Genomic DNA, 20,831 nt, shown 5'->3' on the forward strand with positions numbered 1-20,831 from the left:
ACATAGAGTATAGACTTGTAGTTGCCAAGGGTGAGGGGGTGGGACATGGATGGAGTGGGAGTTTGAGATTAGCAGATGCAAACTAGTACATAGAGAACAGACAAACAAGGTCCTTCTGTGTAACACAGAACACTATATTCAATATCCTATAATAAACCATAATGGAAAAGAATATGACAAAGATACATACATATTTGTATAACTGAGTCACTTTGTTGTACAGCAGAAAATAATACAACATTGTAAATCAACTATACTTCAATAAAATAAAACAAAACTAAAAGAATACAGGAATGACCAAGGGAACCTGGCTTACTCATCACAATTCTTCTCATCTTCCCTGCTGAGGTCTCCTGTCCAAGCATCAAAAGTGGGGGGGGTCTGTCTATCCAGCTAAGTCTGGAGGGAAACAAGCCTGGCAAGGCTGCAGCTTCCCCTGGTCCTGAGTGGGACACCAGGCCTGGCCCATTGCCCAGTGGAACCCCTCTGCTTTCCTCACCACCCTTTGGCCCCATTCCCATCTCCCTTCATGGTCCCTACCCTCCCTTTCCTCTGCAAGCACTTACCTGCTCTGTCCTGACTGCAGGGCCTCAGCTTTGCAGGCCTGCTCCTTCCTCTCCATCGGGCAGAATTCCTAGCAGGAGGTCCCGCCAGGTTCCAGCAATACCTTCTCTCTCCTTCAGGCCCAGGGGCTCTCCTGGGGCCCTGCAAGACTGTTGGGCACCCAGCCCTCTTTGAGCTGCCATCTGCACTGGATACACCTCTTTTAAAGCCCCACGGGGAGCTCTGTCTCCCAGCTCCTGGGCCCATAAGGGCTTCTCATCTGGGCCTCTCAGAACCTTTAACCTCTACCACAGGAGGAGACTGGGATTTGACCACCAGGCAAATTATGCAGTGATTCCTCACTGTAACAAAGTGGCTGCATCGCGCAAACACCTCTGGTGGTGAGATGCAGTCTGACTCTTTTAGCCCCCTGTAATCAAACAGCAAGGAAGACAGCCTTCTGTTTATTTAGGCGCTGGCACCCAGGCCCTCCTGTAATGACCTCACACAACCCCACAGGCCTGCCAGGGAGTTTACATCAGCCCCGATTTACAGTAGAGGAACCAAGGCTCAGATTCATAAAGGGATGTGTCCGAGGTGACTTAGGTCATAGGTGGTGGGCTGGGGTAGGAACTGGGCTGTTAAACCCCAAAGCCTGCAAGTCTGCTGACACTGAGCTGTGGGCTTGCCTGAGTCCACGGCGAGTGGCACCTGCCTGGGCTGGAACCGTCTGGGCCACAAGGCCCTCAGGAGCTGCCGGGGCCAAGCGCTGCCCGCCACATCTGCAGCACCGAGTCCCGGCGGGCCGTGTAGGGTAGGTGTTTGATGCGGAACCAGTGTCTGGGAATGACATTCCCGCTGGGCGTGTAGAGTTTCTTCCCCCGCTGGCCCAGCAGACTGCGAAGGGCCAGGTTGCCCGACAAAACCTTCTCGTAGAATTCCACGCCGCCCCGGGCATAGGCTACAGACAGGGAGGCCGTGCGGCGGTCCAGCCAGGCTTCCAGGGCGTGAGTGAGAGAGTCGGTGGAGAAGGCATAGGCCACGAAGCCCGCCACTGCCACCACCAAGTTGAAGGCGGCCCGCAAGCTCATGGGGCCTCCGTACAGCCCCAAGGCGTGCTTGGCCCCCACACCCAGCGCCCAGGTGCCTGCCAGGCAGGCTGGGGCTGGCAGGGCCTGCAGGGCGGCTGCCCCACTCTCCAGGTACACCACCTCCTTGGCCAAGGCGAACTTCTGGGCATCGTGAGACAGGGTCAGGGCATCTCTCAGCCGGGTACCTGCTGGGCTCCGCCAGTCCACTCGCTGCCCGTGGACAACTACAGGCTGGTCAGTGTTGGTCACTGGGCCACCCAGGAAGCTGGCGGGGATGCCTACGACGGCCCCACCAGGGAGTCTCGGGAAGCCGGCGCTCACAGGCTGGAAGGTGAAGGTGGTAAAGGCCTCAAAGTGGTGGCCTGAGGGGACGCCAATGTCCTGCTGCACCTCCTGGAAGAGCCTCTCCAGTTCTGGGGACAGAGGCGCTGGCTGGCCCTGAGGCCAGTACTGGTACAGCCACTGGACCACAGGATCCGGGAAGAGGTGGTACGAGATCTGGGCCCCAAACAGGCCTGCACAGGAGCCCACCAACAGGCCTGTCCTGTGTCTCTGCACGAACACTGTGGCCCGCCACAGGGGACCTGCCATGAGGGCTGCCACCGCTGTAACCTGGGCCAAGAGAAAGAGAAGTAAGCCAACAACTGCTGGGGTCGGCCTGCAGACCAAACACCCCGGGGCCACATCCTCTTAAACCGATGCAATACGCACAGTAGCCAAGAACCGGCCCCAGCTCTGTCTCTGCGTTACCACTTACCAAATGCGCATGTGACAAGGGCCCACCAGGAGGGTGTCTGTGCTGAGTAAATAAACACACATGAAACAATCAGTGTCTGGCAAAGAGCAGACACCCCTTGGCCAAGGTGAACTTCTGGGCATCGTGAGACAGGGGTCAGGGCATCTCTCAGCTGGGAGCCTGCTGAGCTCTGCCAGTCCACTCGCTGCCCACAGACAACCATGGGCCTGTCAGTGCTGGTCACTGGGCAACCCAGGAAGCTGAGGGGGATGCACGACGGCCCTGCCATGGAGTCTCGGGAAGCCGTGGAATGGCTGTAACTACAACTTTGATCCCCACGGCTAGCCACGGCCCCAAGCAACCCACCTCTCACTCCACTGCCATACGGAACATGAGCACTGATTTATACATGAAACACATGCTCAGCTTATTCCGTCCTTACTATATGCCCGACACAGTTCTGAGAGCTTTACACATATTATATAACAATTTAATCCTCACAACTCTGTGACGTTATCATTATGATGTCCCTATTTTAAAGCGGTGAATGCTGAAGCACAGATAGGCCTCAACCAGTAACGTGGCAGAGCTATGGGCAGAACTACGTCCCTCCAAATTCCTATGGTGAAGTCCTAACTTCCAGGAGGAGGAATGTGACTGTACTTAGAGATAGCATCTTTAAAGAGGTAATTAAGTTAAAGCGAGGTCATTAGGATAGTCCCTAATCCAATCCAGAGTGGGACATTAAGACACAGACACAGAAGGACTACGAGGATGCAAGCTAGAAGGTGGCCATCTACAAGCCAGTAGGAGAGGCCTCAGAAGAGAAACCAGCCCTGCCGACACCTTGATCTTGGACCTCGGGCCTCCAGAATTCCAAGAAAACACATTTCTGCCACCCAGTTCTTGTCCCTACAGCTCTAGCAGACAAATACAGGCCCGGTATTTGAACACAAGTGTCCACAGCAAATTTTTCACTATAGATTATTTTTGATGATAAATTATAAACACGCATGAAAGTGGAAAAAATAGTATATTATAAACTAACTTCAATCTGTCAAGTCATGGCTAACTTTGTTTCATCTCTACTCAAACGCATAATCCCCTCCAGCTAGTTTATTTCCAAACACAGTAGGGCCATACTATTATTTCATCCTAAAATATTTCAGTAAAATTCACAATTTAACTTCAGCTGAAGCTTACTGTCTTCCTGTCTCTAAAGTGTTTAATTAGCAAACAAACTGCTGCAAACAAGAAGGCAGCATATTCCTTAAGAGTCACGTCACTGTGCCTTTTCACTAAGGAGGCAACCAAAGCCAGGACAGGAAGAGTCCAAACGTATGTCCTAACTCCCCTAGGACCCCTAGCACCAAGGCCGCGCGCCCCAGGGAGGCGTGGGAGGGGGTGCCGCGCATCTCGCAGGCGGCTGGGCGAAGGACCCTCGCTCCACGCCGCATCTCCTGGCTACGCCCACGGCTGGAACACACAGCGAAAAGAGCCCGCTGGGGTCCGCTTGTTTACCCGCCCCATTCCGCAGGCTCACCTCCTTCTCCGCCGCAGCCAGGTACGCCGAGCACGTGGGCCGGGCGGGGCCAGGCGCAAAGCACGCCGGCCGGTTCTGGGGGCGGAGACAAAGGGGCGGGCCCCTAGGGGGCGGGGCTGAAATAGCAATACACGCCAGCCGGCTTCAGGGGCGGGGCTCCGGGGGCGGAGACGAAGGGGGCGGGAAACTCGGGGGAGGAGCGCAGGGCGGGACCCTGGCTGCTCGGCTAGAGCCGAGTCTCAGATAGTGAACGCCCTTGGGGGGCTCTGGCTGCGGGCTCAGTTTCTTTCCACCAAGGCTGTCTGGGCCGTCCCTGTGTAGCATTGGAGAGACCAGCGTCAGGGCGTGGGTCAGGAGGCCTCTGGCGGACCTTCTGTCGGAGCCTACGCCCCGTCCTACTGCCAGGTCCCATCCTTTCTCGTCGCGAAGCGCTCTGTGCTAGCGGGTCCTCTGCCCCAGCTCGTCCCAAGTGATCCACACTGTACAGTCCGCGAAGCGGCGTCACACCTGTCAGCTCACTTTCCCAGCTGCTGTGCGAGGATTAGGGGTCAGCCTGCCTGGGCCCAGGCCATTCCTTTACGCGCTGTCTGTGGCTGCTTTCCCTTAGAAGGGCAGAGGGGAGTAGCCAGGACAGAGACAGTCTGTCCAGAGCCTAAAACACTATCTGGCCACTTGCAGAAGAGGTCTGTAGACCCTGAAGTACAGGTGAAGTTGTGGGGAATTTGCCGGTGATGGACCAAGCTTTGTAAAGTCACAGTGAAGCCTGAGAAGCCTGCAAGGGGTGGGTGATTCGGCCTAGGTTAGAGGATGAACAGGATATGAATATAGGGATAAGCATCCATGATGGATAAAAGGGCATCTGATGGTTGCTTTTTTTTTTTTCCATTGTGGTGGTGTACACATGATATTTACCATCTTGACCATTTTATAGCACATAGTACAGTAGTAGTACAACCGTCACCACTGTCCACCTCCATAGCTCTTCATCTTGTAAAGCTGAAGCTCTGTATCCATCAGACAATAACTTCCATTCCTCTTCCCTCTGCTCTCTGGCATCCACCATTCTACATTCTGTCTCTATATTTCAATCACTAAGTATCTCCTGTAAATGGAATCAGAACTTCCTTCTTTCTAAGGCTAAATAATGTTGCACCATATGAATATGGCAGGTTTTGCTTATCCATTCACCTGTTGATGGGCACTTGGGTTGCTTCTGCATTTTTGCTATTATGATCTTGCTACTGTGAACATGAGTGTGCAAATATCTCTTCAAGACCCTGCTTTCAATTCTTTTGGGTGTATACACAGAAGTAGAACTGTTGTATAATATGTTCATTTCATTTTTAAAGTTTTTGAGGATCTGGTATCCTGTTTTCGACAGAGGCTGTACTGTTTTACATTCCTGCCAACAGTGCTCAAGCGTTGCAATTTCTTTACATCTTTATCAATGTGTGTTATTTTCTGTTTTTTTAATAGTAGTCATTCTAGTATGTGTATGTGGTGGTATCTTGTAGTTTTGATATACTTTTCCCTAGTGATTAGCGATTTTGAGCACCTTTTCATACGCTCCTTGGACATCTGTATGTTTTATTTGGAGAAATGTCTATTCAAAACCTTTGTCCATTTTTTAATTGGGTTGGGTTTTGTGTGTGTGGTTGAGTTTTAGGAGTTGTCAGTATACTTTAGATGTTAATCCCTTATCAGATATGTGATACAAATATTTTCACCCATTCTGTGGGTTGCCTTTTAAATATGAGGATATTGTCTTTTGATGCACAACATTTTAAATTTTCATAAATTCCAAATCTCCTATTTCTGTTTTGTTGCCCATGCCTTTTGTGTCATATCCAAAAAATTATTGCCAGAGCTAGTGTCATGAAGTTTTTGCCCTACGTTTCCTTCTAAGAGTTGTATAATTTTGGTCTTTGATCCATTTTGAGTTAGTTTTTTTTTTTTTTTTTTGAGTTAGTTTTTGAATTTGCTGTTAGGTAAGGATCCATGTGGATAGACAGTTTTCTCAGCAACACTTGCTGAAAAGACTTTTGTCCCCCATTGAGTAGTCTTCATACCTTTATCAAAAATCATTTGATCATATATGCCAGGGTTTATTTCTGGACTCTTTATTCTGTTCCATTATTATATGTGCTAAGTCACTTCAGTCATGTCGGACTCTTTGCAACCCCATGGACTGTAGCCCGCCAGGCTCCTCTGTCCTTGGACCTCTCCAGGCAAAAATACTAGAGTGGGTAGCCATTCCTTTCCCCAGGCGATCTTCCCAACCCAGATATTGAAGCCAGGTCTCCTACATCACAGGCGGATTCTTTACTGGAAAGCCACCAGGAAAGCCCTCCATTGATTTTTGTGTATGTCTTTATGCCTGCACTCACACCATTTTGACACTGTAGCTTTTTAGTAAGTTTTGAAATGAGGGAGTATGAATCCTTCAGCTTAGTTCTTTTTTCAAGATCATTTTTTGTATTCAGGGTCCCTTGAAATTCCATATGAATTTTAGGATGGATTTTTCTATTTCTGCAAAAAATATCATTGGGACTTTGATAGGGATTGCTTTGAATCTTTAGATTGCTTTGGGTAGTTCTGCCATCTTAATAATATTAAGTCTTACACTTCATGAACATGGGATGTATTTCCATTTATTTATGTCTTCTTTGATTTCTTTCAGCAATGTTTTGTAGTTTTCAGTGTATAAGTCTTTCACCTCTTTGGTTAAGGTCATTCCTAAGCATTTTATCCTTTTCGTTGCCATTGTAAATGGAATTGCTATCATCATTTCCTTTTCAGATTGTTTATTGTTAGTGTATAGCAGCTGACTTTTGTGTGTTGACTTTGTATCCTGCTAGTTTGCTGAATTCATTTATTAGCTCTAACAGGTTTTTGTGCAATGTTTAGGGCTTTTTAAACGTAATTTTGTATCATCTATGAACGGAGATAATTTTACTTCTTCCTTTCCAATTTGGATGCCTTTTATTTCTTTTCCTTGCCTAATCTGGCTAGATCTAGGACTATGTTGAATAGAACTGGTGAAAGTAGGCATTCTTGTCTTGTTCCTGATCTTAGAGAAAAAGCTTTCAGTCTTTCACCATTGACTAGGATGTTTGCTGTGGATTTTTCATATATAGCTTTTATTATGTTGAGGCAGTTTCCTTCCATTCCTAGTTTGTTGAGTGTTTATTCATGAAAAGGTGTTGAACTTTTCAAACGCTTTCCCTGCATCAGTTGAGTTGATCATGTGGTTTCTGTTCTTTATTCTGTTGTGGTATATTATATTGATTGATTTTCATATGTTGAACCATCTTTGTATTGTAGGAATGAATCCCACTTTGTCACGATGTATAATCTCTTCGATATGCTGCTGAATTCCTATTTTGTTGAGAATGTTTGCATTAATGTTCATAAGGGCTATTGGCCTGAAATTTGCTTTTCTTGTAGGGTCTTTATCCAGAGAAGGCAATGGCAACCCACTCCAGTACTCTTGCCTGGAAAATCCATGGACGGAGGAGCCTGGTAGGCTGTGTCCCATGGGGTTGTGAACAGTCAGACACGACTGAGCAACTTCACTTTCACTTTTCACTTTCATGCATTGGAGAAGGAAATGGCAACCCATTCCAGTGTTCTTGCCTGGAGAATCCCAGGGACGAGGGAGCCTGGTGGGCTGCTGTCTTTGGGGTCGCACAGAGTCGGACACAACTGAAGCCTCTTAGCAGCAGCAGCAGTGTCTTAATCTGACTTTGGTATCAGAGTGACGCTGGCTATAGAATGAATCAGGAGGAATTCCTTCCTCTTCAATTTTTTGGAAAAGTTTGAGAAGGATTGGCATTAGTTCTTCTTTAAATATTTAGCAATCTTCACCAGTAAAGCCATTGGCTTCAGGACTTCTCCTGGTTGGGAGACTTTTGAATACTGATTCTATCTCCTCACTTGTCATAGGGCTTTCAGATTTTCTATTTCTTCCTAAAATGTTTTCTGAGGAGGCTTTTGGGCATGAAAGGAATACTTAAGAGTTACTTATGCTTTAATTACTATCAATTACTATTTAATTACTATTGATAAGGATCAAGTTTAAATATCTCATATCTCTTAAGCCTAAAACCTCAATTTACAAATATTGTTATCTTATTAATAAATTCAATGATCTTTGTATAAAAAGAAGATTTTGTTTCTACCTGTTCTTTTTTTTTTTCTACCTGTTCTTTGGTTAACTGTCAATTAACCATGGGCTTTATAATTAAATCTTCCTTAATCTTACCATAGCACTTCTGTACTTAATTGGTCAAATTCTCTTGGACATCTCAAACTATACTTTCAACTTTAGCTGGTTCTCTTAAATATAACAATATCCAACCCCTGCCAAGTAGTCTTATTCCCAAATCAAATCTTATAAGCAAAATATTCTTAACCACTAAGCAACTCTTATAAATCTAATAAAACAGACACAGAAATGTAACAGATCCTCTAACCTGTTTTAAACATCTTAAATGAAGTACATATAAAACAGAGAAATAAAACTTGTTATTACAGATAACCTACCCAGCACAGAAGTGTCAACTTAGGTAGATTCTTTTATTCATCTTGACATTTCAAATGTATTCCCCTAATCCTGGAGCACAGAACCACCCTCATGGGCCACTTTACCCTGGGATACTGTGGACTGAACTCTTGGTGGGATCTTGCCCAGGACAGGGGTCCAGAACAACAAAGGTCCAGGTTGATTTGTCACGAGTTGGCATTTATTTACAGAGATAATTGGACTTCTCAAGCCTATGTCTTTTTTGTCATAGTAAAATCCTCCACAATTTTTCATTGCTTGAGTAGAGCTGATACGATTCTGCATCTCCTACCAGGAATGCGATGAATATTTTAGCTATTTGATTTGTAATGATGAAATTTTGATGTTGACTAGAACTTCAGTGCAGTATACTCATCATTTGGCTTCATCAACATACTGTAAGTATCATTAAAATCTTGTACGTGCCTTTTCCCCTTCCCCCTTTCTTTCCCCTAGCATGTCTCATATGGCTCTGCAGAGAGCTACTGCTTTCTTTCTAGTGCCAAAACTGTCACAACTTGCTCAGCGGGAGCTCCTTTCAACTGGCTCCTTTATCCTTTCAAATTGTCCTGGATCACTTTGAAAGCATACTTTCTTTCTGGCAACAAATGCATGCTCCAGGAACATCTTAATTATCCTTGTGCTGAGATATAGAATCAGATACGTTCCAAGGTTTTTTGCTTCCTCTTAGGGAATGGTACTAGAGACCAAACTCTAAGAGCTTTGGGCATATGTCAGACCACGCTACTTGGCCCTGGGAGTGGACAGTGGCTCAGTGGCCATTTCAGAGGCAGACCCCTAAAAGATGTATTTTAAAAATGTCATTGAATCATATCATTTTTTTCTTTTTGGCCCCACAGGATCTGGGATTCTCCTGAGCCAGGGATGAGAACACTTGTCCCCTGGATTGGAAGCATGGAGTCTTACCCACTGGACCCCACCACCACCAGGGAAGTCCCTGGAATTATACCATTTTAAATTTAACTACAGTTTGACTACTTAAACAGACCTTGTTCTAATATAAAATATGTTTTGTCTTTTATACTAGTTTCCCTATTGCCACAAATACTAACTTTAATGAGCATGCCATCTATTATAATACTGGTATTATAATTTGGTATAATACCAAATTAGACCCTGGGCCCCTTGCCTTGGCTGCTCTGCACAGCCCCCTCTTGCTTCCCAGATCCTATATTTCCACCAATAATAATAATTTCTCTCATTCCTTGATATCTTTTTTGACATCAGAAGCTGGTGATGACTATAGTGTGAACAGTGAGTAGTATCAGCTCATTTACAAATAAATGAAAGATTTTTTTTCCAATAATTGCTACCAGCTGCACTCTTCAAACCATCTGATTTCCTGTTTATTAGTAGGCCCCCCCTAAGGATGCACAGTCTGAGTCTATAATTTGTCAGTCAATATTGGTTACTTAGACAATATCACTTTGGTTAAGACTCAGTTTCATTGTTTTGAAACTTCAGTCTCATCTCTCACCCAAAACTGCCCTGACCACATCAGCACCCTCCCCCAGTAGAGACTAGCTGTTTGGCTCCACCGGCTGGGGTGGAGGGTGGGAGCCTGCAGTCTGGTTCATAGCTCTTCTCCTGGGGATTCTACATCTGGTAGGAAGCACAGAAAGAGGAAGAACGATGTTTCCGTCTACGACGGTTCACTGGTGGCCCTCCTTCCTGTAGTTCATGACGTGAACAACTGAGGATGGTAGTAACCAGCGTCCTGCCTCCTTTCACCTTTCGGTTAATCCAGCTTGACTTCTGGTGCCGGCTGAGGTAAACCGCATGGCGGAGTAGGAGCTTAGTCTTGGTAAGTCCTCTAGACTTAGCATCCACGGAAAGGTGGGAAACCGGTTTAGTTAAAGGTCCAGAGTTATTGGCTGGAAGTTACAGGAGAGGCCCTGGGTATCCTGTTTAGGCTTGTAGTTCAGATGCTTCAGCCTGACGCTGAGCGGGGAGCTTTGGAAGGAGGGTTTGGGGAGCAGCAGAACCACTGGTTGCCCTAAGGGTGGCCAATCGAGCTCCAGGCAGTGGGGACCTGAAAAGTAGCCTGTCCTTAGGCTCGGGTCAACTCTACCATTGGGGAGAGTGATCGCATAAAAAAGGGCCCACTTGTTATGGCCTCTAGTGGGTGAGATACTGCACTGGACCTGGGAAGGGCATGTGTGTGCATGTGTGTGCCTATGTGTGTATGTGTGTGTGCACAAGGGCTTGCACTGTTCATTACTGGGGGCGTAAGTATGGTGTGTCAGTCTTCAGGCTCTTTCCCGTGACTTGCTTCCTCTCAAGTCTTTTCACAACAGCTTTAACAAACTTCCTGCAAAAAGAGTATCTGAAAAGAAAGTTTTGCTGAAGACCCCGCTGTTGGGGAAGATGCCTTGGCTGAATCCTGTGATCTGATTCATCTCTTTGGTGGTAAAACACAGACACCCTCTTTAAGGAAAGGAAGGGCTGTTGTGAGGCAGGGCCCTGGTACCAGGCTGGCTGGGAACCTTGCCACTCAGGGACTACAGAGGGGCTGTCACAGGTGAGAAGACAGTAAGGAGACACTGGCCAACTATGCTGAGCCAGTTTTTTTTTTTTTTTTTGTAATTTTTAAAAGTTGATATGTTAGTGAAGTAAGCCAGAAGGAAAAACACCAATACAGTATGCTAACGCATATATATGGAATTTAGAAAGATGGTAACGGTAACCCTGTATACGAGACAGCAAAAGAGACACAGATGTATAGAACAGTCTTTTGGACTCTGTAGGAGAGGAAGAGGGTGGGATGATTTGGGAGAATGGCATTGAAACATGTATAATGTCATATAAGAAACGAATCGCCAGTCCAGGTTCGATGCAGGATACAGGATGCTTGGGGCTGGTGTACTGGGATGACCCAGAGGGATGGTACGGGGAGGGAGGTGGGATGGGGGTTCAGGATGGGGAACACGTGTACACCCGTGGAGGATTCATGTTGATGTATGGCAAAACCAATACAATATTGTAAAGTAAAAAAATAAAAATACTTCTGTTATAAAAAATTAGAATAAAAACTACCTTGCGCTGTCAAAAAAAATAATAAAAGTTGATATGTTGCATTTTCATTTTTTTATTCAGTTCAAGAAATTTTCTTTTATTTATTTTTTGGCCACGAGCCATATGTGCTGAACCATATTCCCTGAGCAGGAATTGAACTCGCACTCCCTGCAGTGGTAGTACAGTCTTAACCACTGACTGCCAGGGAAGTCCCCAGCCAGTTTTAATTTCCTGTTTTTGATGATTGTCCCACAGTAGATGTCAACATCGGGGAAGCTGGGTACTATATATGTGAGCTCACTGTTTTAGTTTTGCAAGTTTTCCTTAAGTCTAAAATTATTTCAAAATGAAAAAACTTTTAAAATTCCTGCTGCTTCAGTCTTGCCGTGCAAGTTGCAGAAGCTCAGATTTTTCAACTACTGTTTAATAATAGGTACCCTTTTCAAGTTTCCTAAAGTCATTCTCACAGCCCTACAGGCAGTGAGCACTGGAGCCCAGTCTTACAAGTTCAGAGATGTTAAGGGAGCCACGTGGTTAGTAAGAGGAGGACCAGCATCCACCCACAACCAGACAGCCACTGGCCACAAGCCAGCGGTCCCCACTGCCCTATAGAGAGCCGAGAGCGGGGGCAGAGGAAAGCTAGAAGCAGAACCCAGAGAAGCGAGGGCTTGGAGCCCCCGGAAGAGGAATTTAGACTTTATCCTGGAGGCCAGTGGTTCTCACTCCTGGCTGCACATTAGGTTCACCTGGAGAGCTTTAAAGATTATTACTGCTTGGGTCCGACCCCAGACAACCTGATTCAGCTGTTTTTTAATTTTTATTGGAGTATAATTGATTAACAATGTTGTGTTTCAGGCGCACAGCAAAGTGATTCAGTTATACATATACATGTATCTATTCTTTTTCAAATTCTTTTCCATATAGGTTATTACAGAATATCGAGCAGAGTTCCCTGTACTACCTAGTAGAATCTTGTTGGTTACCTATTTTAAATACAATAATGATTCAGCTGGTTTTTATGAAGCTCTCTATGTGATTCTGACCTGCGGCTGCCAGCTGATGCATGAGAATGGAGTCATGTTAATACACACAGTCAAAAGGCTTGCTTTTTACTGTCTAATCACCAGGACTCCTGACCCGAAGGCAACGCCCTGCCACCCCAGCTGCTTTTGAGAGTCCTCACAGAGGTGTTATCCATTCCTCCCAGGCCAGTCAGCAAGTTCTAGTTGCCCCACAGTGTCCCCTCCATTTCTAGCCTCCTCGCCTGTGTCTGCTGCCACACGGCTGCTTAGGACCTGGTGTCCTCACCAGCACTGCTCTTTCTGGGAGCAGTTCCCAAAGTCAGAGTCAGGGGTGCTCAGTGGCCATGGGAGCTGGCGGGGGTGCAACCCCTCCCCAGCTCTTCCAGCCTCTGGCCCCTCCAAAGGGCTCCCAGCCTCTCAGCACTTGGAAGCCTTTGTGCCCACATTAAGTCTTGCAGCAAGAAGCTCCAAACACTGCCATCATACTAACAACATTTTATTTCTTAAAAGAAAAAACTGTAAGTTTAAAATATGTACATCATCTATATTTCAGTCTTTTCTCTAAAACTTTAATTCCCCAAATGGCCGGAACATAAGCAGACACAGAGGACCATGGTGACCTGCAGAAAGGAAGTGAGAGGCACTGGTCTTCTGGTGGTTTTCATTCTAGGATCAGGTAGGAGCTGAGCGCTTTGCTCCGCAGGTTCTTCATCTCCTCGAGCACCTTCTCTCCTGCCTTCTCCATTGGCTGTGCTTGGTCTTTCACCTCTCTAAATAGATATATATATATAAAACACAAACCCGATGAGGACACATCAGGGCACCTCTTAAAACTTCAGTTCACCCATCACCACCCTGCTTCTGGGCCCAGTGTCACCAGTGATGCCTCATGAAGATGGGAGGAGCTGTTTATACACAAACACAGTATAAACCATACTTTGTGATCATTTAGTTACCAGTGAAAACACCTGGCTGAAGGTGATTCCAACCTGATTTCCTGTCTCAGTTGCACTAGGTTCTTAGCAGAGCCAAGTGACCTAAACTCTCAGCCTCCGTTTCCAGAGGTACACGTGGTGGGAATTCCCATCTCTGAGGATTGTTGCAAAGAGAAATGAGAACTTATGCATGGACATCCCGGCATGATGGGTTCTAAATGCTCAGTGGGCAGGAGCTGATTCTTTATGTTTATGAGTAAAGTGGACACACAGTATCTCTGACTCTGACAATGGCTCTGGAACAGGGGACTCAAGGAGGGTTCTGCACCTGGGTGGAGGAATGGCTGATGTGGAGCCTGGATGTTGCTGGCATGGTGAAGGGTAGAACTTTCCAAATACCTGGGAGGACAGGATTAGTGTATTTGGTTGAAAGCACAGATGTCTAAGGATGGTGAGCTCAGCTATATGATCTGTCCAGTTAGAAGAATTCAAGACAAAATTAAGTTCTTCTCCTCTGTGTTCACAGCAGCACTATTGACAATAGCAAAGACATGGAAGCCACCTAAGTGTCCATGAACAGAGGAATGGATAAAGAAGATGTGGTACGTATACACACTGGAATATTACTCAGCCATAAAAAGTATGAAATAATGCCATTTGCAGCAACATGGATGGACCTGGAGATTATTATACTAAGTGAAGTCAGGAGAGAAAGACAAATACCATATGATATCACTCACATGTGGAACATAAAAAATTAATACAAATGAACTTATTTACAAAATAGAAACAGACTCACAGATCTGCGGTTGCCAAGGGGGAGGGGGTGGGGGGGATGGACCGGGAATTTGGGGTCAGTAGATGCAAACATTATGTAGAGAATGGACAAACAAGGTCCTTCTGTACAGCACGGGAACTATACTCAATGTCCTATGATAAACCATAATAGAAAAGAATATGAAAAAGAATATATGTATAACTGAATCACTTTGCTGTACAGCAGAAATTAACACAACATTGTAACTCAACTATACTTCAAAAAAATAAAATTAAGTGCTTGTGAAATATTTCCTAAGGAGACTGAAACTTCCTAAAGTTTTGGCAAATGCCTGAAAGTTTTGAAAAGGAGAAGTATCTCAAAATGAGAAAATTAAAACTTCCCTAATGTATATAATTAAAAAAATTAATTGGCACCACTTTATGAAATCCATCTAAAAATACATAGTTCATGTCAGCCCTTAAATATGTTAATGGCTGAGTGATATTGTGATAATCTAAGGGGAGCTGAATGATGTGTCAACAACTAAAGTCACTCACACAGTTTCTTGGGTATTTTGCAATATAATTCTCCTTAGTAGGTCTTGAGAGGGTGAGATCACCATCAAGATAGCAAGGAAGCTCTTGGGTTGATTACAGCCTTCAAGAAAGAGCAGATGATTCTTTGCATCCATGAAAATAAGTATTTTCCAGAAACCAAATTGACAGCAGTCTTCATGGGGACATTAAGTATCACTGATGTGTTTTTTATTTCTGTCCGTCTGTCCAAGCTCTCATGTGTATCTGTCTGACACTCTGTCTGCTTCCAGCTGAAGCTGAAGGGGGTGAAAAAAGGCACAAGTAAGGACTGAAAAGACAGAACTGAGCATCGGGTCATGCTTGGTATACATGGAGAGAATTTCAGAACTGAATCTCTTGTAATAACCTATAAGGGAAAAGAATCTGAAAAAAACAGATACACACACATACGTGAGAATCCCATGGACAGAGGAGCCTGGTGGGCTGCAGTCCATAGGGTCCGACAGAGTTGGACATGACTGGAGCGACTTAGCACACACAGTGGTGGTGGTTGAATTGATAAGTTGTGTCTGACTCTTTGGACCCCATGAACTGTAACCCACCAGGCTTCTCTGTTCATGGGATTTTCCAGGTAAGAATACTGGGGTGGGCTGCCATTTCCTTCCCCATATTTCATATTTATATATATACATATACACACATCACTGTGCTGTACACCTTAAACTAATACAACATTGTAAATCAACTATACTCCAATAAAACTTTGAAAAAAATCATCTGTGAGATATCATTGGAATACTATACAGCCAATAAACTGATAATTATATTGATAATTTTGGCACATGAAAAAATGTACAAAAATAATTTAAACTGCAAAATAGGTGAATTCAAAATGCCATGGATCTATTTATTGAAAATGTGTGAAATGTATGTGTATTTTGAAAAAAAAATAACTTGGTGTGCAGAAAATGCTTAGAGTTATTGTTGTTTTTTCTGTTTTTTTTTTTTTTTTGGTAAAGTAGCTGAAATACATTAAAAAAGAAGAGGGAATTTTTTTCTTTGGGTGAAGATATATAAAGTAATAAGTTCTATTTCATTTAATACTCATTTGATAATCAAATGGCATTTGATACTACTTTCTGTAGTCAAAATGGCGAAAAAACCAGGTGAAACAGCAACTAAACAATGAGGTATTGGGTATTACCCTGCTCATGGGGCAAACTGTTCTAAGTCCAGGGGTAGTTTTTCAAACTGAAAAAAAAAGGTTTTATTTAAAACTCTTAGCCATATGTTTGAAACCTGAAACAAAATGCAAAGTGCATTTCTTTGTTGAGGCGTCAGATGTACTATGTAGTATAGCATATTTTGTTGCTAAATAGCTGATTAAAACAGATGCTCACTGAAATTCTATTAAAATTTTTTTCCCCTAAATTTTGTTTTAGAAGCTGCTAATCTACTTTCTGAGAAGTGCTGGTTTGCTATAGGTTTCTGTTACTATTACAAATGAACCAGGTAAGAATACTTAAACACATACAGTTGGCCCTTTGTGTCCATAGGTCCAGCATTTTCAGACTCAACCAACCCCCAGGTGGAAAAAAATATGAGAAAGTTCCAAAAAGCAAAACTTGAATTTGCTGCATGCTGAAAATTATTTAAAAATCATTTACACTGGATGAGGTATTATAAGTAATGCAGAGATGATTTAAAGTATAGGAGGATGTGTATAGGTTATATGCAAATTCTACGCCATTTTACATAAAGGACTTGAGCATCCACAGATTTTAGTACCCAGGCTGAGGGGTGTCCTGGAACCAATCCCCCATGGATACTGTGGGACAATTGTATATACAGTTTAACAAAATACAGTAGGTGTTTGTGAGTTATTTAAATAATTAAAGTATTAATACTTGGAAGACCACAAACCAAAATGTATAAGGTACTGACCCTGGGTGGTAGGATTATTGTTTTTATTTCATTCTTTATATTTTTCTATATTTTCTAACATTTTAATAATTTAAAAAGACTTAAATAATTCTAAAAGGATATCTGGAATTTCAAACTTACAAACCATATGAACTCTAGTGGTTATTTCCTTTACCAAAGTATTCTTCAAAACCAAGTTCTGAAGGATGATGGTGATGTCTGCCTAGCTAGCTGTCCCTGATTCAGAGATGCAGGAAAGGGTTCACATGTGTAGAGCAAGCACCCGGAGAGGTGTCCTCACACTGGCATCTCATGGAATCTTCACAACCGCCCGGGAGAGAGGTTTTGTTTTCTGCACGTTCTGAATGGGGAGACTGAGGCCCAGTGACTGAAGATAAGCAACGAGGCTGGAGGTGGCATGGGTGGTAAATAGGATACATGTCTAAATACCTAAAGCACTGGAAACGTGTCTCTTTGGACATGTTTTTAGATTCAAACAGTTCTGTATGTCATGTAGGACAAATTTTATCCTGGGCTACCTCTTCCTAAGGCATAAAGCATTCACTTACTTCTCTTTCTTGGTGTCCCTGTAATCCAGCATTGGGAATTCTGCTTCGATCATTTCTGGAGTCAGCATAATGTCCATACTCTGTTCACAGAGCTCACTGAAAGGAAGAAAATAGAAAAGTACTGCAATCATTTAAGAGTTACATGATTCCTTCAACATTAATCACACCTATACTTCTTGGATCTACATTAAAGAAAGTATAAGACTGATAAATAGCTTTCTATTAAAAACAACAGTAGGAATGGTTATTTATAAGCAGAGAATAACAAGCAGTTTAAAAATGGGGTTTGTTGTTATAGTTGTTGTTGTTCAGTGGCTAAGTCATGTCCGACTCTTTGTGACCCTACGGACTGCAGCAGAACAGGCTTCCCTGACCTTCACTATCTCCTGGAGTTTGCTCAAACTCATATCCATTGAGTTGATGATGCCATCCAACCATCTCATCCTCTGTCACCCCCTTCTCCTCCTGTCCTCAATCTTTCCCAGCGTCAGGGTCTTTTCCAATGAGTCGGCTCTTTGCATCAGGTGGCCAAAGTATTGGAGCTTCAGCTTCGTCATCAGTCCTTCCAATGGATATTCAGGGTTGCTTTTCTTTAGGATTGACTGGTCTGATTTCCTGTCCAAGGAACTCTGAAGCGTTCTCTAGAACCACAGTTCGAAAGCATCAATTCTTTGGTGCTCAGCCTTCTTTACGGTCCAACTCTCACAGCCATACATGACTACTGGGAAAAACCACAGCTTTGACTATACAGACCTTTGCTGGCAAAGTGATGTCTCTGCTTTTCAATACACGGTCTAGGTTTGTCATAGCTTTCCTTCCAAGAAGCAAGTGTCTTTTAATTTCACAGCTACAGTCACCGTCCACAGCGATTTTGGAGCTCAAGAAAATAAAACCTGTCACTGCTTCCAGTTTTTCCCCTTCTATTTACCATGAAGTGATGGGATCAGATGCCATGATCTCAATTTTTTTAATACTGCGTTTCAAACCAGATTTTTTCATTTTCCTCTTTCACCCTCCTCAAGAGGCTCTTTTATTCCTCTTAATTTTCTCCCATTAGAGTGGTATCATCTGCATATCTGAGGTTGTTGATATTTCTCCTGGTAATCTTGATTTCAGCTTGTGATTTATCCAGCCTGGAATTTTGCATGATGTTCTCTGAATAGAAGTTAAATAAGCAGGGTGACAATATACAGCCTTGTCATACTCCTTTCCCAATTTTGAACCAGTTGTTTCATGTCTGGTTCTAATTGCTGTTTCTTGACCCAGATACAGGTTTCTCAGGAGACAGGGAAGGTGGTCTGGTACTCCCATCTCTTTAAGAATTTTCCACAATCTGCTGTGGTGCACAAAGTCATAGGCTTTAGCATAGTCAATGAAGCAGATATTTTTCTGGCATTCCCTTGCTTTCTCCAATGAATATTGGCAATTTGATCTCTGGTTCCTCTGCCTTTTCTAAACCCAGCTTGTACATCTGCAAATTCTTGGCTCACATGCTGTTGAACCCTAGCTTGAAGGATTTTGAGCATAACCTTGCTAGTATGTGAAATGAGCACAACTGTCTGGTAGTTTGAACATTCTTTGACATTGCCCATCTTTGGAATGAAAACTGACCTTTTCCAGCCCTGTGGCCACTGCTGAGTTTTCCAAATTTGCTGGAATATTGAGTGCAACACTTTAACAGCATCATCTTTTAGGATTTTAAATAACTCAGCTGGAATTCCATCACCTCCACAAGCTTTGTTTGTAATAATGCTTTCTAAAGCCCACTTGACTTCACACTCCAGGATGTCTGGTCCTAGGTGAGTGACCACACCATCATGGTTATGCTATCATGGTTATCTGGGTCTTTAAGACTTTTTTGTATAGTTCTTCTGTGTATTCTTGCCACCTCTTCTTAATCTCTTCTGCTTTTGTTAGGTCCTTACTGTTTCTGTCCTTTATTGTGCCCGTCCTTGCATGAAGTATTCCCTGATATCTCCAATTTTCTTGAAGAGATCGCTAGTCTTTCTCATTCTATTGTTTTCCTCTATTTCTTTGCATTGTTCATTTAAGAAGGCCCTCTTCTCTTTCCTTGATATTCTCTGGAACTCTGCATTCAGCTGAGTAATCTTTCCCTTTCTCCCCTGCCTCTCGCTTTTCTTCTTTCCTCAGCTGGTCATAGCAAATACCCTTTTCCAATAACACAAGAGATGACTGCACATGGACATCTCTGGATGGTCAATACTGAAATCAGATTGATTACATTCTTTGCAGTGGAAGATGCAGAAGCTCTATAGACCTGGAGCTGACTGACTGTGAGACTCAGATCATGAGCTCCTTATTGCAAAATTCAGGCTTAACTTTAAGAAAGTAGGGAAAACCACTAGACCCTTCAGGTAAGACCTAAGTCAAATCCCTTTTGATTATACAGTGGAGGTGATGAATAGATTCAAAGGCTTAGATCTGGTAGACAGACAGCCTGAAGAACTATGGACGTAAGTTCATAACAGTATACAGGAGGCGGTGATCAAAACCATCCCCAAGAAAAGGAAAAATGGGGTTACAGAATGCATATTGTTTGCAGGTGTACATGCAACATTTACCAATACTGACCGTATCTTGGACTGTAAGGAAAGCATGAATATTTCAAAAGGTTGAAATCATTCTGAGAATGTTCTGTGACCACAATGGAATTCAATTAGAAATCAATAGCAAAGAAGATAACCAAAAAATCCACAACTGCTTTAAAAAGAAAACAATATGCTTCTAAATAATCTACAGGTGAGAGAAGAAATTACAGGGATTGAGGTTATTTTTATATTGAGGTCTGCTACCCCTTACAGCAAGGGTCAGGAAACTTTTCGAGTAAAGGCCTCAGTGGGTCTCTTTTACAATTAGCTTCCCAGGTGGCGCTAGCGATAAATAATCCATCTGCCAATGCAGGAGCCATAAGAGACACTGGTTTGATCCCTGGGTCAGGAAAATCCCCTGGAGGAGAGAATGGCACCCCACCCCAGTATTCTTGCCTGGAGAATCCCATGGACAGAGGAGTGTGGTGGGCTACAGTCTGTGAGGTCACAAAGAGTTGGACACGCTGAGTGACTTAGCATGCACGCACACTGTTGCAGCATGAAAGGAGTCATGGAAAACATTCCAATGAATGAGTGTGGCTGTGTTTCAATCAAGCAGATGTTTTGCAAAATAGGTGGTAGGCCAGATTTGGCTGTTTGTGGACCCCTGGCCTGGTGCTTGGTTGCTTAATAGTTACAGCTGGGTCACTGCAAGTGTGAGTTCCAGCTCCAGGAAGCAAGGAGAGAGTCTGCAGGAGATAAACCCACTCCATCCTGGTCCTGCCCTCAGGAGGACATCTCACATCTTCTCCTGCCCTCTTGGTAAAGGCTGAGTCACATGGATGACCTAACTCAGGTGACACTGAGCCTCTGGTTTCAACAATCCTATTTCTGTAGAAGAGACAATTCTTTTGAGTGGCTGTCTCTGCTACACTCAAAGAGAAATGCCTCCAAGATCAACAGAGGCTTCAAAATTTAGAATTACAAACAGGAACCCTCTCCTTACAGCAAAACATAAACAAAG

The 20,831-nt window shown here is 43.9% G+C and overlaps 2 protein-coding genes across 7 annotated transcripts in view; both read right to left on the minus strand.

Annotated features, from left to right (window-relative positions):
• Positions 1 to 994: 994 nt before the first annotated feature.
• On the minus strand, positions 995 to 3,990 carry TMEM177 (transmembrane protein 177). Of its 2 annotated transcripts, none has more exons than XM_005894390.3 (2): positions 3,914 to 3,990; positions 995 to 2,246 (listed from the first exon to the last, which is right to left on the minus strand). In XM_005894390.3, the coding sequence occupies exon 2, from the start codon at positions 2,223 to 2,225 to the stop codon at positions 1,290 to 1,292; it is 936 nt and encodes a 311-aa protein (XP_005894452.1). In that variant the 5' UTR covers positions 2,226 to 2,246; positions 3,914 to 3,990; the 3' UTR covers positions 995 to 1,289. The 2 variants fall into 2 exon arrangements, with proteins under 2 accessions (XP_005894452.1, XP_070245423.1); XM_070389322.1 differs by lacking the exon at positions 3,914 to 3,990 and adding an exon at positions 2,392 to 2,437.
• A 7,962-nt stretch (positions 3,991 to 11,952) lies between these two features.
• Positions 11,953 to 20,831, minus strand: part of CFAP221 (cilia and flagella associated protein 221) — a 136,492-nt gene continuing 127,613 nt past the window's right edge. For 2 of the 5 annotated variants that reach the window (XM_070380474.1, XM_005894389.3), the window contains 2 exons: positions 17,259 to 17,354; positions 11,953 to 13,305 (listed from right to left, as the gene is read on the minus strand). In XM_070380474.1, the coding sequence (XP_070236575.1) occupies positions 13,197 to 13,305; positions 17,259 to 17,354 (205 nt within the window). In that variant the 3' untranslated portion in view covers positions 11,953 to 13,196. The other 3 variants (XM_070380463.1, XM_070380455.1, XR_011466311.1) reach the window with 2 other exon arrangements.

Source organism: Bos mutus, chromosome 2 (assembly GCF_027580195.1).
Source record: "Bos mutus isolate GX-2022 chromosome 2, NWIPB_WYAK_1.1, whole genome shotgun sequence".
Classification (NCBI taxonomy): Eukaryota; Metazoa; Chordata; class Mammalia; order Artiodactyla; family Bovidae; genus Bos; species Bos mutus.

Excerpts from the sequence above, each read along its gene's own strand:
- TMEM177 (XM_005894390.3), bottom strand. The coding sequence starts at position 2,225 with ATGGCAGGTCCCCTGTGGCGGGCCACAGTGTTCGTGCAGAGACACAGG.